This window comes from Phlebotomus argentipes, unplaced genomic scaffold, assembly GCF_947086385.1.
Source record: "Phlebotomus argentipes unplaced genomic scaffold, Phlebotomus argentipes genome assembly scaffold_18, whole genome shotgun sequence".
Lineage (NCBI taxonomy): Eukaryota > Metazoa > Arthropoda > Insecta > Diptera > Psychodidae > Phlebotomus > Phlebotomus argentipes.
Genome location: NW_026776177.1, coordinates 613,324 through 631,105, shown reverse-complemented (window position 1 = coordinate 631,105; position 17,782 = coordinate 613,324). Strand labels below are relative to the sequence as shown.

General features: G+C 41.9%; 1 protein-coding gene across 1 annotated transcript; it reads right to left on the bottom strand.

Moving 5' to 3' along the window:
* Positions 1–16,089: 16,089 nt before the first annotated feature.
* LOC132259681 (translation initiation factor eIF-2B subunit gamma) lies at positions 16,090–17,782 on the bottom strand. Its single transcript, XM_059757413.1, has 3 exons — positions 17,515–17,782; positions 16,806–17,458; positions 16,090–16,748 (listed from the first exon to the last, which is right to left on the bottom strand). Exons 1-3 carry the CDS (start codon positions 17,669–17,671, stop codon positions 16,203–16,205), a joined length of 1,356 nt encoding a protein of 451 aa, XP_059613396.1. The 5' UTR covers positions 17,672–17,782; the 3' UTR covers positions 16,090–16,202.

Sequence of the window (17,782 nt, the reverse complement as noted above, 5' to 3'; positions counted from 1 at the left end):
CCTCCCCCAAGCCAAGATTGCCGCCAAATTAAGCGACAAGCAAAACCCCTTCTTTTTCTTCTCCACATCTCAGCAATATTGCCCGCATGAGACAGAGCCAAGATTCCATACGTCTCATTGTTGTCTCAGTGGCTCTGAGTCGCTCTTGAGCACATTTTGTGCGAAAATATATGCGAAATACTCCTAATCCCATCACCAAAAGAGAACTTTTCATGGCGCTCATGGATTATATTCTATCGCTATTTTGAATCTCTTTATTCATCACACGGCCGTGGCCCCGAAAAATCTTCCATCTCATAGGCTCTCGAAGCCTCTTGCCACAATAAAAAATTGGGTTGTAATTTTTTAATGGTGCCCAGACCCTTCTCGCACTCAAAATTAATTTCATCCACCCTCCAGCGCCAAAACCGTGATTAATGGTCTCTGTCAAATCCAAAATGACTAGCAAAACTGCCTCTCATGTGTTAAGAGTGCCGCTAAGAGCTCATTCTTATATCTCACCACACTTTTCAGTCAGCCAAATTACTCGACATGAGCCACTCTCGATGCTGGCTTCCTTCATATTCATAAATTGTCTCAATTTCAGAGGGAATTTCTGGCTGCCAGAGACCTATTTTCTGCCATAATGACTAAATTGATATTAAGGGGTATTTAGTCTTACCCAGAAACATTGCTGAAATACTTCCTCACTTCATCTACTGTCGAGCTTAATTATGTCATGAAGAAAAAAGTATGAATACAAAGTGTGAATGGAAAGCAAACCTCAGGCGGAAATTTTTCAAGGAGTGCTTTTAATTGTGGAAAACATCTGTTCCTGCATAGGCAAACATTTATGTAAAGCTTTGCACAATTTTTCATTAAAAATTCAGGTATAAGAGCTAGGGAAATTCCCCCAAATACAGCATTTTCATCTGATTTGAAAGTCAAATTAGCTGCAGAAAATGACATTCTTAAAATTTATGTAGATTCATGGAGCAAAATATTCTCCGGATGCAATTTTGAGATGAAATATGACAAGATTTTCTAAATATGAAGGGAATTTGTCATGTGCTTCATCCCTATTTCATAGAGTATTCATGTGTAAAATCACTGAGATGAATTTTGAATGCATTTCCATTTTCAATTCAACCTCTATATATTGTTTCTGAAAGACATTTGATTCCATAGATGTCCAATTGAGGTAATTTTATTCATGCAGTGTCTCAAGACAAGTGGAAGACGTCAAAATGCCTCGAGCAGATTCCATTCTCAATTAATTGCAAATTGAAATTAAGGTGAAAAGTGTCATTTGTGCGAATTTTGCCTTCCGTTTTCAATTACGCCCCAAAAATTGCTGAGCTCGCGCTGAATTGCTCCGGAAATTTGTTCCAAGTGAATTTTCAAAGTCAATTAGAGGGTGAAATTTGAGACATACATCCCTCACTCTGGGCGATCATTCACCTTTGATATTTATCGCTTGAGAAAGTCCCCTTTGAAATCTGACTTCTTCTGATATTCAAATTCATCCACGGCCCCGAAAATCCCGCCCCCAAAAGGCAAAATCCCACCTGGCGTGTGGGTGTTGTTCATCGAATTTGTGCGAATTATGCCGGAAAACATGTGGCAAACGGAAAAACATCGGCATAAAGCTAACATTTATCCATTGAAATCAAAGGCGAAAATTCACGCGGCTCAGCAAAAAAAATAGCAATTCTGCAGAGCTTTTATCAGAGCTATCAAATATTTCATGCCTGATTTTTGGCATCAAGTGCGCGGTGTTGATTGATGGTGAATTTTATCAAATTAAAAAGCATTTGCTATGCAAATGATATATCTAGACATACGGAAGCAGAATAACAGCCAAAAATACATTTTTGAATGTCAATAAAAGAAGCAGAAAAACGTGTAATTTTTTGGCAACTGTAGGAATTTCGGGATAAATGTTTCCATTTGCGCACTGTTACGATAGTTTTACGACATCTTTTCAGCACACAAATGTTACACTGGAAACCATTATTATCCCTTGCATAGTCAGGAAGGTCCTGAATGGCCAACTTCTACCTCTATTTGAGTCAAAATTCTGGCCAATTCCGCAGAATGAACTGGAATTTATGTGCATTGTTGTCATTTCGGATCTTCCACATGGTTTGCGATGTTCAGCAAATAGACGCAGCAAATATCATGCATTTCGTGAATAAGTGTTTGGTATGTGCGAAACATCTGATATTGCATGCCATGCAAATGTTCAACGTCATGTGATAGTGAATTTTGTGACAATGAAACCAGCGAAAGCAACGAATTTTGTCCAATGTGTATTGATGAGAATCTCGCTAAAACAAATCAATGCTGCAAAAAAACCAAGGGGCTGCTAATGTCGATTTTGAGTGCATCTCAACTGCATCAGATGCAATTTATTCGGGACTTCTTGGCGTGATCCTGATCAAGAAAGAGAGGAATTTGAGCGCGAAAATAAAGCTGTTCAGCTTACCAGAACTTCTACTAGTCTTTTTTAAATGATCTTTTAACTAATTAAAGTTCAAATCAAAGAATGGAATAGCTCGGAATATGTTGAATATTAACCAAGGAAAGGCTTTTTAAATTAAAATTCAACATTAAAACTCTCACTTTTCACAGGAAAAACATTCTAAGCTCATCATAATCACCAATTTGAGATAAACATTCATGAATTGACACCTAATTCAACGCAATTATATGCTTTTCGGTAAATTCCACACCGAAATATCTTAAATGTCGTTTTATTTCGTCTGTTAATTAGTTTGTTTCTTTAAGAAAATCTAAATTACAATTAAATCCGAACATTCGCGAATATCTACAAATTTTGTAAATAGTTTTAACTAACCAACATTAGCAACCCCTTGCAAAAAACTAATTTTAATGGCTATTTAAACTTTGTTTTTATAGGTTCTGCATTGTTAAATTTTCCCAGGGAATGTTTATGAAGTCCCATAAAATAAAATGAAGTTAAATTTTCTCTATCGTTGAGCAATTTTGACAGGTGTGAAGTGGGAATTTTCAAAGAATTTCCTCTCATTGCTCAAGACATAATTCACTGAGCTTTCGACGCCCCTCATCTCGGGATTCAACACAAGTCACATAGCGTAAAGAATAAATTTACTTTCGTGTTCCTTGGATGCAAGTCAGGAGAAACAGGTGTTGTAATAATTGTGCTCTACGTGTCGAAGTCTTCATGCTAAGGCGCTCAATGTGTGTGTGTGTGTGTTATCAAGTCGAAAGATAGCGTTCAGATGATTGATTAACCTACATTGCACGTCGCACTTGAGAAAATTGGATTGAGGCATATTATATCCTAAACATACACAGGGTGGATATGTTCTCCTGGAAATTGGGTAAATTCAATCTCACTGTCTGTCTTTTGGGAGGTTTAGGATCGCTGGAAAAGAAGCAACTTAAATCGGTGTAAGAATGGAGAGTCAGAATTTGTGAAATTTATGCGATAGATGTGGGATTTGTCGGGATATTTTCTCGCCGCTCCTCCAAATATATATCGATGTATGTGGGATATATATTCCGCAGGGGATTCTAAGAGGAGCCACCAATGGGCTGAGGGATAAAGTCTGTTTGTTCATCGTGAGCATGCTGAAATACGGCGAGAGATTCGAATATGTGGGGATGGAGAGGAGTGAAGCATGATTTTGAACATGACACTTTCGCACTGTCGCACTGAACTTTTTTCCCCATCGAGCTTTTGACGACGGGGGCGCGCGCGCGTCTTTTAGGACGAATTGGAGCACGAAAAGCATTGTTGGTGCTGAAAGATATCGCATGAGAATTAATTTCCAAAGCACTTTTTTCCATCCATCTGCAGAAGAGACGTATTTTTATCGATTCAGAGAGAGAGAAAATGATTTTTTTCTTGCGGATAATCGCATATGTTTCTCCTTCTGGCATATTCCATGATGTGTGATTCGCTCCGAAAATGCTGATCATATTTGGGAGGCGGTGCAGAAAAAAGGACTCTGCGGACGAGGAAGACCTCGTATTAATCACAATGGGCAAGAGGATGTCGGTCACAGTTGCCACAATTGCTGAATCGATCGATGGCTTCGCTGTAAGCTCAACCGGGAGCTTTTCCGCCCGTGGCAGAGTGACCATATATTTAGATGAGTCATATCAAAATCAAGAGTGTCATCAATGCTTAGGCAGTTATGACAGAGCCATTACGGCTGATGTGATGCAATTGTCGCATTTTCAGCTTTCTTTCGCCCACCCCCATGCCACCCCCTATTAAGTCTAATGACGCCATTTCCCCCTCATGAAAATTAATGCCACACAGTATACGTAATTACAAACTTACTCCGTATCGCCAAGTTCCGGTCCACTCGCATTGTTGTCGCCATTGCTCGTGGCAAATCAATCAACTTGATTTTTCTCTCCATTTCGCGGAATTTTATTATTGATTCCAAAGGCAACTTTCAGAGATCTGCAGACTAGAGACGATGGCGGGGGGGGGAGGAAAAGCTCGCACAATATTCATCCCATCAATCTCATCGCAAATGTGCGCTTCACTAGCCATCAATGCAGAGCAAACCATAATTCTTTTGCGCCCTCAAACTATGTTGGACAAAAAAATATATAATCCACGAAGCTTCATTTTCAATTTCACACGGCTTATGCAGAGCTTCCGCAATGAATTTACATAGCCTGCCACTGAAAGCTCACTTTTGGGAGACTTTTAAGCGCCGTGCTGAAGGATTCAGACTGTAGTTATTATTTTCCTGCACGACGTTATCAAAAACAGTTAATGAAATTACGAGTATGCATTGCAAACTTCTCCAACCATAATTACACCCTTAACGCATTGTATTCTGCACACATTCATGATTTGGTGTTAAATTTGATTGAGTCAAGAATGACCAAATAATCCTTGTGTATCACCGAAATATTCCTCCATTACAACTCCACCAAATTTGTGCTAGTAAATTTCACCTCACAATACACCATTCTCGTGACTTCCTCAGCGCGAAAATGACAAAGATTATTACTCAAAGTGGCATCATGTGGGAGGTTTCATTGCGATAAGCGTGGTAAAAACAGGCAAAACTGCCGGAGCACAAAAATGCCACTCTTGGGAAAATTGACCCTAAACTTTGAGAAATTCGCCTCCCGCGAAAGATGATACCTTAATGTCATCGCCCATTCGCCGTCAGATTACCATGGAGCATCCTGTGAGCCGAAAATGTCTTGTGCAATCAAGTTGTGAAAGGATTTTTCATAAAACCACCACCGGATGACATGCTGCAGGGGGATTGTAATAAATTGCAGGCACTTTAGCGGCGACTTCGGGTCGTAATATCGGATAGGATCGATACAGCATCAGCACAGGATGTTTATATTCGAGGGTGATTACCTTCAAAACTTTAGTGCTTAAGCGTTTGTGTCTAAAACTTTAAATACTTCTTTCTCTTTAATTGCACCTCACGGAACTTTCTAACGAGATTATATCTTCATTGCAAATGCGCTCAGTTTTTGAAGAATTTAAATTTTGATCCCAATTCCGGCGAAAAAGAAAAAAAAACATATTATTCTGAGTTATGAAACTATTTGGGCGATGAAATTGTGCTTCAGTGTGTCTGTTGGCTTGAGGAATTTGGAAAATCTGGGGAATTTCTTCGCTCCTCAGCTGAGGCTTTCATCTGAATTGACCGGAGAAGAAGTGAAGAGGAAAAGCTTCATTAGACCGCACCTCATAGTGGCTTGGCTTGAGCTGTGGGGAGAAATGTGGGGCGGATCACCTGAATGAGGCGAGCAAGCGGACGGAAAAAGAGGAGAAAAGAATTGCCCTAATCATCCATTCTGCAATATTTGGGTCTCCGAGACCATCCCAGACAGGCATAGAGAAGCCCCTCTGGGAGACACCAGAGCCTAAATGGCAAAAAACCCAATCTCCACACAAATGTTTATTTAATTTTGATGGATTTCCAACTCGATGTGCTACATTTTTTACTATCCCCCGTTCCTCAGCAGCACAATCTTCTGGTTCACCATTGACAGACTGAGTCTCAGGAGGAAGCCTTAGAGACAAGGACAAGTCGGGGGGAGGAAAATCGAAAACCATTTCGTCTCAACACAGTCAATATTTCAAGTCCTATGCTCACATGATCCCTTGGCAAGGATGCCAAGACTCTGTGTGTGCATCACATGAGAATCGCGCATGGAAAAGATATCGTCATGCGAGGGAAAAGAAACAGACAAATTGCGCTTTGAAGAGAAATATCTGGTGAAAGTCTATTTGATTCTCTTTATCGGCAAGTTCATGAAAGAAGTGTATTAGTTTTGACTGAAAAGTATCTTCAGCATCTCCGACATGTCTTAAAGTTCTACTTGATTGTGATGAAATATGGAGAATTTAAAGCTGGTTGCGAATTTTCTTTCCTCCCATTTTTAATAACTCAAAAATTACGCCATAATTCATCATGAAAGTCGGGAGTTTGAAGGCAGCAAATTAAAGATTCTTTTGTACTCTGGTTAATCCTTGTGGTGAGACTGTGAATTCCTCAAAGGCTTTACAAAACTTGCTCGTGTTGAGCACACAAGGAAAAGTAACACTCGTGGTTTTGCACCCCTCAAATCACACCCACCCTCAGCAAAGCCCCAACAATCTCATTGTATGTTTGTCAGCGTGTATAAATGTCGAGGACAGCAAGGGAAATGTCCAATTTTTACCCATAACTTTGTTCCTCCGCTTCGTGTAACTTAAATTCTAGCTGCGCCTCCCAACAGGGGATGATTTAAATGGTATCTCGGGTGGTAAATCGCTGGGAAAGCTCGTCCGAATTCCCACGTGGAGAAAGTATAGGAATATGATGATAAAACGAGGGAAGAATAAAACTTATGTGTACTTATATGTATTTCTCGTGGTGGGACGTGTGACAATGATTCATGACCTCTCCATGCCCCACACCCTCGCCCACCGCCACCACCACCCCCCCAAGGCTTATCCCCGTATTTATCGTCATCTGCAAAATATTTATTATTCCATCTCACTGCTGAGCACAGTCTCTATCACTTACTCTACATCACGGCAACGCCACCCACCGCCCAGCCCGCCGATTCCCCTCTGAGAAATCGTGCCTGGCTCTTAACAGAGAGATTTCGGCCCACAATCGAATGCGAATTGAATACACCAACCATGAGAAGATTAATAAGCTTGCCGCAGAGGAATTTCAGAGCAATTTTTTCCCTCACCGCGTCTCCAATGCTGTATTTCACAAGCTGATATAGCCCAGTAAATTGCATCATTCATGTTCAATTGTCGGGCAAAATCCACTCTGACGGCTGCTCCTTTGTAGCATAATCAATGTATTTAACTTTGCTGGCTTCTATTGCAACTATAGATAATTCAGGGTGATTTTAGGATTTGGCAAATATTGACACTGCCCGACAGAGATGTATTAATAAATTATCACCAAATGTTTTACACCCCCGCGCTTTCGGGGGGAGGAAATTAATCAGGGCCACAGCAGTTTCCACCTTCCACTCAAACGCCTTGTCATCGTCACTCTCCCCAAATCCTCTTCATCACTCAGATTTATAGATTCACATCTATTCTCACTAATATCTTGTCGAGGGATTAATGTCGAGAGAGTGTTCTTCAGATTTCCCCTTCGCTATCTAATCTTCAGCAACTCCTCGCACAGCTTTAACCACGTGCTTGACCCTATTTAGGTGCGACACCAGGAGTGCCATAAAGGAGTAATGCACAATTTTCCACTCATGCAGAATTGGATGTTGTTCCGAAATTTTTAACATTTGGCACTCAACTAGAAACACAGAATTTTTAGCTCATGTGTGCACACTGAAGTGGCATTTCCAAGGATGTACATGCATATTTATTTAGGTCGAGGAGCTATTATTGAAACCCAACAATCCTCTCAGGCTTGCATAGGATATATAATGAAGCATTTTGAGATTCAAGTTGATACTCAGATCAGCACATGATTATATGCATTTGCATCTAAAATAACTATGCAAGATCATTTCGTGTTAATCCCCAGGAAATTATTCAAGCAGAGATCTCAATGGAAACCACAATGTCGACTTCAACAAGCTTCTTTAGAGATTAAACCGAAATTGAATTGTTAATCTATCTAATACCAACATTATTCATAGAGTTTCGCAAATATTCAGAATAGAAAATTTGAAACGTTTTATCAAAGGGGAGAGAATATGGTCAGAAGTGGTGTACAGCTTAGCGAAAGTTTTGGGAAGGGCTGAAAACCCAACAATATTCCTTTTCTGAGCGCTTCTTTTCTCGACCAATTACACCAATTCTTTGAATTTCTTTTCATTTATACGTTAAAAGCATTAAAGAGTCATTGGCGGAATTCATCATTTGATGCCAAGAAACACCGCAAATTGTATTAAAGTCGAAAATAACCTCAAAAATATTCATGTAAACTTAGAAAATGTTCAATTTAAGAAACTTTCTTGGGGATTTTCCGTCTGAATCAGCAATTTTAAGCTCATTGTTGAATCTTAACAGATGATTTTGTGATCTAGAAAGCTTCCAAACGGAGTCTTTAGAGATTTCTTAGTTATTTTTTGAGGTTATGGTCGGAAGTTACCGCCAAAAAAGTGGTTTTCAGTGAATTTTTACAGAAATATTGGGTAGAAACTTAAGAGATTTATTATAATTTAAGATTTAGCGAGGAAAGCGTCTCAAAATTAAATCATATTGTCTTCCCCTTGTGTTTCATAATTCAGACAGACACTGAAAATTCACCATTTCTACGCGTGACTTTTAGTGATAAATCGGTGAGGAAAGTTTTGAGCTTAAAGTTTAAATCATCGAACCAATCAATAGCTCTGCAACGGAGCTTCCGCCACCGTGAATTATGGTGTGTATGTGCTGTGGAGAATATCAAGAATCCGACAAAGTGTACAAACACGGTGAATCTCATCCCCAAAAGTCTATCGTCCTCCCCTTATTGAATTATTCCGCCCGTCCGCACCGAATTGCCGGACCGCACAAGTTGTGGTGGCGAAAGTTGGGATGGAATTGACTTTATAGCGCGGGCTTCCTCGAAATAATAAAAGCCCACCCCCCGCAGACTGGGGAAGTTTATATAACTTGCTCGGGACAGTGCCACGAAGGGCGACCAGTACATTTTCTCTTTTTAGTGGTTGCGCGCGTGGCGAAAGCTCACCCAGAATGTCTATTCACATCGCTATCTCGTGGCGCTTCAAGTGCAATTAACTCAGGTGAGATGAAGCAACATCTTCACTCAGTTCGCAACTTAAATATTGATCTGAAACTTTTGCAATTTACCCAACGGAAGAGGGTCACCCGACAGCGTGACTTTTGCATGATTAACTGACTTTGCGTTGCTGGTGTGAGATGTAAACTGGATTATTTTCCTGATGAAGCTCCTAGACTTTTTAATTTTCAACTAATTGTCGCAGTGTTTGAGGTCACTTCGTTCGGGATTGATTGAATTAAGTGGACTCTCACAGAATCACACAACTCGTAAAATTCAATCACGATGCTGAGAATTACACAAGAGTCTCTCATTCTGGAGTCAGACTCAAAGATTATTATCTAATTAAAATTTCAGAGTGTTTCAACTACATTTTGCTAAACATGCAGTAACTTTAAACACTGCGTGGCGGTCTATTCACGTTGTTCTGTGTTGTATTTCCCCAGTTTTCATTAAATTCCACACAAGATTTGTAGCTCATTTTTGTCAAAAAAAAGAAACGCTGGGCAACACAGGAATTTTGGGAGCGTATTTTATCCCTTCGCAAATGAAAATATCTTCCCTGGTAGTCATAAATAATGTGGAAAATTGCAGAATTGCGAAAAAGTTTCTTCACTCCGCACAATTTTCGAGGGTGTGGAGAAATACAAGTTGAGAGTGCAGTAATTTTCTCACATGTAATCACATTACCAAGTTATATTCTCAACCCCTCAACAGCAAGTCCGCGCCAGGCCAGGGGTGCAGAAAAAAAAATCGCTGAGGATTTTTCGAGTGGGAAATTGATATCTCTTTATATTGAAAGTGATGTTAAAGCTCTTGAGGAGGACTTGGAAATAATAAATATTTCATTTGCCTCCTAAGCTTTCTCATCGTATATTTCGGCTCGTTTCTCTTCACTGAGGATTTCCTTGGGATTTTTCCGGATATCTTCTGGATTTCAAATAAATAAATCATTATTCACTTTTGAATTGGAAACACCAACACTGGGGGAGATATTTTTTAAAGTGTGTCCAACGCTTCGAGAGACCCTTTAAAGTTCATGGCTTTCATGTGACCACACATGTACATATTTATTCATTAGTCCTTATGGTTATTGTAAATTACATTCATCGTATTTGCTGGTGGTGACCAGAGAGCAAAATGTGTTTTACTCCGCTCGTGGCTTTCACTAATTACCAGAGTAAATGTCACTTATTTTATTAAAGAATTGGCTATTATTTCAGTGAGTAAATTTAGGGGAAAACGAAAGACTTTCGCGTGGGTGGAGCTTGAGAATGGGAGGATCTTTTTAACCTTCTCTCTACACACAATTTTCTTAATTGATTGCCCAGAGAAATCTTTCACTGCATGAAATTCTCTCTGTATCATTTATTTTCCCACTCAAAAAGAGAAAAGAAATCGTTTGTGAAAAATTCACATTCGAGTATATGAAGCTTTTAATGAATCCTCTGTGAATTTCTTCTGAAACATTTTCTCTCCAAAACATCTTTCGATTTACTTCGAGAAGTCATTTGCAGGATTACTGGAAAAGTCACCGAATTTTTCAGCTTCTCCAAATTTCCTCGCAGGGCATGTTTTGGATGTGGGGGGAAATTGTGAGAAAAAGGACGTAATTGTTAAGTAAAGACTTTCTTTTCTCTGGCAACTTCTTGCTCGGGAGAAACTCGATGTGGGGAGGGGGAGGGATAAAAGTGAGGGAGTGTCTTTGGGTGGAAATACGGTCTCAAGATTAATTCTTAAGCTCACAGAGAGAGAGAGAGCGATCCCTTTTGCCATGAGAAAAGGGACGATATTGTCAAAGTAACGCTATCTATTGAATCATATCTCAAATCGGCAAATTATTCAACTTTAATCCAAAATAAATTTCATCCCTCTCTCTCTCTGTCCCTTGGGGAAAACAGGCCACATTACAATAGATCAGCTTTTTAACAACCCCCGCATGTTAAAAAATTAAAATGCGAATCTCTTAGCAATGCCTAACAATCTTCTCTCTCTCTGTGGCCTTTTCTCGTCCGCCCACAATCTGCCACACCGTATTATCTCCCATTCAAACGAAACTTTGTTGAAATGCGAAAAAAGGACAAAGTTGGGATGCGAGGAAAGTTTGAATAAATGTGAGACACTTTGTCAGTACATAAGAGTTTCTGCAATTGAGCTTTGCCTCAAGTCGCTCAGAAGCTTTCAAGTCGCCAAAGGGATTTCTCCCTTTTCTAAATTATGAAGCGACAATATGAAAATGCTTTTGCAATGTTCGTAGCATTATACGGATTCCATGCATAAATGGATGGACAGGATATTAAAGTGTATAAGAGAATTACTTGAAGATCCCTTTTGAATGCATTGTTCAATGATGTTCGTCAATTTTTGCGATAGAAAACAGGAAGAGAAATTGCTCTTACTTATTTTGTAGTCAAAATGAAGTCTCTAAATTCAGTATAATGCTATTTTGAGAGCTATTCTCAATGTCTCAGTGAAATCCTTGATATAAACGCACGTCTAGAGCGATTTAGAACATAAGTTTCTCAGATTAAGTGCGACCCTTTTCAATCCTGGGATATCCCCATTGACTAACCCATCCATAGCGAAATTGCTCCAATTCTGCATTTCAACATTTCCACCCTGGGCTTGACCTCATCCTTTTCAACGACGGGAAACTTTTCTTTCTCTCGTCGTTGAAACACACTTTCTCCATCTTTTGCGCGAACTTCCCCAAGATAATCCGCCACATTTCCACGGCTGGAGCGGCCAGAGCAGGAGCACCGCAGGATGTTGGTCGGGAGGGAGGGAGGGCAGAAAGGAGAGGACAAGAAAAAGAGATAAACTAATAGGAGCTATAAACAAGGCTTACACATAATAATATAGCCTAAAGAATATCCGAGACAGAGTTGAAATTATCCTCAAGCAAAGATCAGTGATAAGGCTCGTTCGTAAATCAGCAAAATATGCAGTTATGGCAGCATCTCTGCCATTGTGAGGATGGCATGACAAAGGGGCGAATTTCTACTTGATTAAATTTCCCACCAACTCAGCCGCTCCATTTATGAATCGCCTCGAGGACACGAAGGGCAGATCCTTGCTCTGTAGCACATCCAGAGCAAAGGGAAAAGCAAATGCGCCATGGGAAAATTCTCTGTCTCTCCTCTCACTGTTAGAATATTAAATTTTATTGTAGTTTTCACTGTTTGTGCCATTTGAAATTGCGCCATAGAATATTTAAAATGAATTTTTAAATGCAAATTTCCCATTGAGATTTTACAATGTGCGCGCACTCATCTTGGCTCCGACAGCCTTTTTATTTTTATCACCCCCGCAGGGCGAAAACCCTTAGCTGGGGTGATAATGTTTATATCACACGTAATTCACCGCCAAACAATTGCTTCAAATACAAATGGCACAATAAGACCGCATGCAGAATACTTCAGTTGGGAATTCCCTTCACTTTGTCTGGATTTGCATTTGCGAGAGCGCAGAATTATAAGAGACGAAATAATATTTTGACCATTTTCTACACAGAGAGAGAAACGTTCATTACCGTGTGTATGAAAAGGTTTCGCGCGGCTCTCATTAACATATGAATTATCATCTGATGGAGAGGCATAACATGAAAAAGAAACCTTCATCCAAATCTGTAAAAGCTCAAAATTATTCATGTTAATTCAAACATAAAAAGAATGTGCCTCACTCAAAAGGCACCATCGTGACTGCCTCCTGAGAGAGACTGATGTCGCTCCAAGGAGGAATTCGAGGAAAAAGCAATCCATTAGGCAATCCTGACTCTTTCTGTGCCTGCAAACCACCCATTCAACTCTGTGTCCTCCAGAGGCATCATCCTTTTGGGGTGTGTTTTCAATCTTAAAGTCTAATTCCCCATGAAAAGACGATGGTGATTTTCCGCCTTTTCCCATGTTACGTGCGGGTCTCCAGCCCCGCCAGCACCACCCCCCCTCTCCTGAGCATCCCCCTAATAAATAGTCCCCACTCAACCCACCCGTGACTTCCGCACACAATCTTTTATGCAAAGTTTCGCCTCTCATTCGTGCGCTGGGCGCAGAATAATAATTTTGCAAATTTCCGAAAATGATATTTGTACAGTGGAATCAAATATTTTTCCAACCATGTGATATTGTATGTACATAGTGCAGAATGGAAATTTAACCATTTACACCTTAACAGGAGGGAGAGAGCGACAGAGCCAAAAAAGAGCCAAGGTGGAGATAATATACCATTGAATCTGTACTTTGAAACACTTTCAACTTTTCCTGACACTTATAGAACGTGAAATTTGTAGTCTATTTTCACATTAATTAAGTTTACTTAAGTTTTCATTCGATATTTCTACTAAAATACCTTAAAATCGCATTTTTGGGTATTTTTTCCGACCATAACCTCAAAAATATCACTAAAAGATCTTCAAATACTCCGTTTGGAAGCTTTCTAGATCAGAAAATCATCTGTTATGATTCGCTTATGAGCTAAGAATTGCTGATTCTGAGTCAAAATTGTTCAGTGACTATTTTAAATGACTGCTTTTGAGGTTATGTTCAATCTTAGAACAATTTGCAGTGTTTCTTGACATCAAATGAATAATTCTGCCAATGAATAGCGATCTCTCGGACTTGAGCATTGGAATTAATGTGTTAGAATGCGAATTATTCACTAAATCTCTCCGTGATTCGTTACATAACCTAGAAAAAAGATTATCACTTTTGTTTCTGCGTGAAAATCGAAGGAAATCCAAAGAATCTGAATGATTCGTCAATAAAAGAAGCGTCCAGGAAAGGAATATTGAAGGTTTCTTAACACTTCCACTTCTTAATGTACTTCTCTTGAACCGTACACCACTTCTGACTGTATTATCTCCCCCTTGGCAAAAAAAACACACCATGGACGAATACGTGGAAAATCGTGAGAAAGTGAATATTTCCATTTGAGAGGTAGAGAGAGAGAGAGAGGTAAAAAAAAGAGGAGCTTTATTGTTTGAGTTATGATAAAAAACAGAATTGCTCACTTTCCCTCTGTTTACCCATCGTGTATACGCAGTCCCCCCGGCAAATTGGCCCCTCCTTTTTGCCACTCGCCACTCTCTCGGTATGAATTAAAACTCAAAGGGGGCAAATTTCGTATACTATAAACCCTCCAGAAGAAAAGTTCATTACAGCGTGAGGTGGAAACTTTCTCTATGGGGATTTCTTCAGGGCAGAGCTTTAAGCTCTCAAAGGGATTTAATTGATATTTTTTTCTCTCTTCACTGAAAAATCACACATCTTTCCACCACACTTTTAAACACATTTCATCGATAGACTGCCAGAGGGTGGAATTAATTTTACAAGTTTTAATTAGACTCCAGTTTTACCCAATATAATACCTATCATGAATTGGCAAAATTAGCAGAAATAGATGGAAAATGCAGCTCAATATTTTATTTCCAATTAATTTGCAACATATATATATCACAAACTAAATTCACACACGATTGCACTCTATTTCAGCGGAGTAAATTGCAAATGAATACACAAAAAGTGAAATCGATTTCAATAAATACTCGCCAGAGAAATTGTTATTAGTTTGCGCGCGCGAAAATTGCGCTATGCTGTGGAATTTGGAGATAATTAGTTGATAACTAAGTGTGAAGAGCATAAATAATATGTATGTGCGCACTAATTTGTGTGTCAAGATTGCTACTCACCAACCGAAGAGTGTGGAATGCAAGAGTGGGTAAATCCAAACGGCACAGGAACAATATAAAATCCCAATTATATGGCCTAATTTTCCACCCGATTTCACACGCACATCACGATTATCATCACACTGAGAATTCCGTGTCCCTCAATTGCCCTCGAGGACAATTCTCGGTGTTCAACTTTGTCCTTGGCCCGAGGGAGAGAAGGAACCACTTTTGCAAGAAAAGAGCACCACCAGTAATTGCTGAGGAATTCACACACACACAAACACACACAGAACACACGCAGGAGACCTCACAGAACAAATAAAGGATGCCCCTCAGCCCACAGCAGCTCTTGCCAGGAAATTTATGTGCTTTTGGGCTCCTTTTTTCGGTTTTGTCCACGAGAAAAACACACCCTCAAAATGAAATTATCAATTTTTCTCTCCTGCCTCTGTTCAGCCTCTTCGGCAAATATTCACAAGACGCCCTCCTTCGCGCCTCCTCACCGATTCACCATCGCCATTGGCCAGAGGAGCGCCTCCTTTTGATGCAGCCCTCACCAGTGAATCCACCGGCAATTATGTAACACTGCGAGTCATGTAATCTGCAAGACAAAAGTCCTCCGACGCCCCAGACTCACTCGCGCCGCCACACCGCGACTGATCACTGATCCGCTGCGGAGGTGCCCTCCGGGGGCGCTGCGGCGCACTCTCGGGCGCGCGAACAGGCAGGCCAGGCGAGACAGAGCTCGCAGGGATTTTTCTGGGAATCTCCTCCAAATGGTCACCACTTAAGAGAGGGAATTAGTTCGCAAGCACAGGGAGATTCTGCCCGCTCTGGTGGCTTCCACAAGACTGACTTGGCGAGAGTGACCGACTTACGGCCTTCCCAGATGATTCTGCCGCCCAGAGGGTGGAAGTGAGATGAAAGCTCACTGGAAATCTTGCCTCTCGCGTGGCGTATTTGGCCGCGGCGGGAGGAAAAGGACAACTCGTGGCGCTGCATCTCGGGCTTTTCCTCCCCTATTCTCAGGGGTGGATTTAGGGGGTAGAAAACTCACGAGATTGTAGAAATTGTAGTGAAATTTCAGAAGATCTTATCAATTGGGCGGGTTTAGAATTCGAACTGCAGAATTGAGAATTCACAAAATGTCTTCATTTGCTTCATTTCCACTAAAACAACTCAAGAAAAACCATCGGATCATGCTAAAATAGGGATTTATTCAAATTAGCGAAACAATTTTCCTTAAACGTAGATTAAATGAGTGATGAAACACAACATTTCCTCAGTCTCACATCACAAGAGTGGTGGCTCGAGCTCTAGATCTCAATGCAGGCTTCGGAGTGCGCCAGCAGAGCCTTCTCGGCCTTCGTCTGATCTTGCACCACGTAGAAGCGCCCCACGATGCATCCCTTGAGCTCAGATCCCTGCCTCACGATGGCATTCTCGCACACGATGCAGTTCTCCAGCACCACGCCCTCCTCGATGGTCGCGCCCTTCATGATGATGGACTCCGTGATGCGCGTCTTGGAGCTGATGGTGCAGTTGGCGCCGATCGTGCAGCTCTTCAGCGACGTCTTCTCCTCCAGCACGCTGTTGTCCGCCACGGCGCAGAGATTCAGCTGCGTGCACTTGTTGTCGCAGGAGGAAGAGATCAGCGGCGGCGCACCGGCGCCCATGATGTCCGTCCAGTTCGCCAGGACGCTCCTGTTGGCCAGGCAGTAGTTTGTCATGGTGTTGACGCGCAGCCCGAAGGACTCCTTGGGCACAATTTGGGCGTACACCTTGATGATGTCTGAGCTGTGTGGAGTGCTCTTGTTGGTCTTCTCCTTCAGGATCTTCAGCACGTCTCCGTCGCAGGCGTACTGAAAGGATTCCGGGCGTCACAAGAGAGCCTCAGTGACATTCTGCCAAATACTTACGTGGAAGATGTCGTCCAGTCGGACATTGACGTTGTATTCTGAGGTCGCGCGCTCGCTCTCCGGGGGCGCTTTGGGCTTGGACAGCTGCTTCTTCACCAGATACGGCAAGAGTTCGTTCTTGATGGTGCCAAAGTGCCGACTGTTGGCCAGGAAGTCCACGACCCATCGCTTCATCACGTAGATGTGGGAGTCCAGGATGCGCGTGTACATGCACAGCCGGCCGAACCGCCTCAGCAGCCGTCCGGAGACGTCAAAAGACTCCTCGTAGTCGCTGAAGTAGCCGGCGAAGAGCAGCCTGTTGGTCGCCAAGTGCACGCCCACGAGCTCTCGCTCGTTCACGTGCTTCGTGGACTTGGGACCGGGAATCTGGACGGCCGGCTGCTCCTCGGCGTCGAAGAAGAGCGTGGCCAGCGTGGCGTCGTTCTGGTCGAACATGGCCACGAGCGGCTCCAGGTCGAAGCTCGTGATGGAGTCGCAGGAGATCACCACGATGTCACGGTCGATCCTGTGCTGGATGTGAACCAGGGACTCGGCCGTGCCGAAGTCAGAGTCCGCCGGGATGGTGGCAAAGTCCAGCTTCATCGTCAGCGGAGTCTTCTCCAGGGCCTGCTGAATCTCTGCCTTCTGCGTCTCCAGCACAACCACCGTGGCACCTGAAACACCACCAGCGTCAGCCCACTTGGCCAGGCACTCTCCCGGAGTTCCTTACCTTGGAATCCCGACTTCTGGAGCGTGTGCAGCGGGTACCAGATCATGGGGAACGGACCCACCGGCATCAGGCACTTCGGGATGCCGCTCGTGAGCTCTGGGTAGCGCGTCCCCGTGCCGGCGGCCAGGACGACAGCTTGCAGGCTGGAGAAGGGCATCTTTGACCACAATTTGACTCTTTACACGCGGTATTTCACGACTTTTGCACGATTTTTCGTCACACACACGTAAGCACATGAAGCAAAAGCAGAAAAGTGAGAAAAGTGACA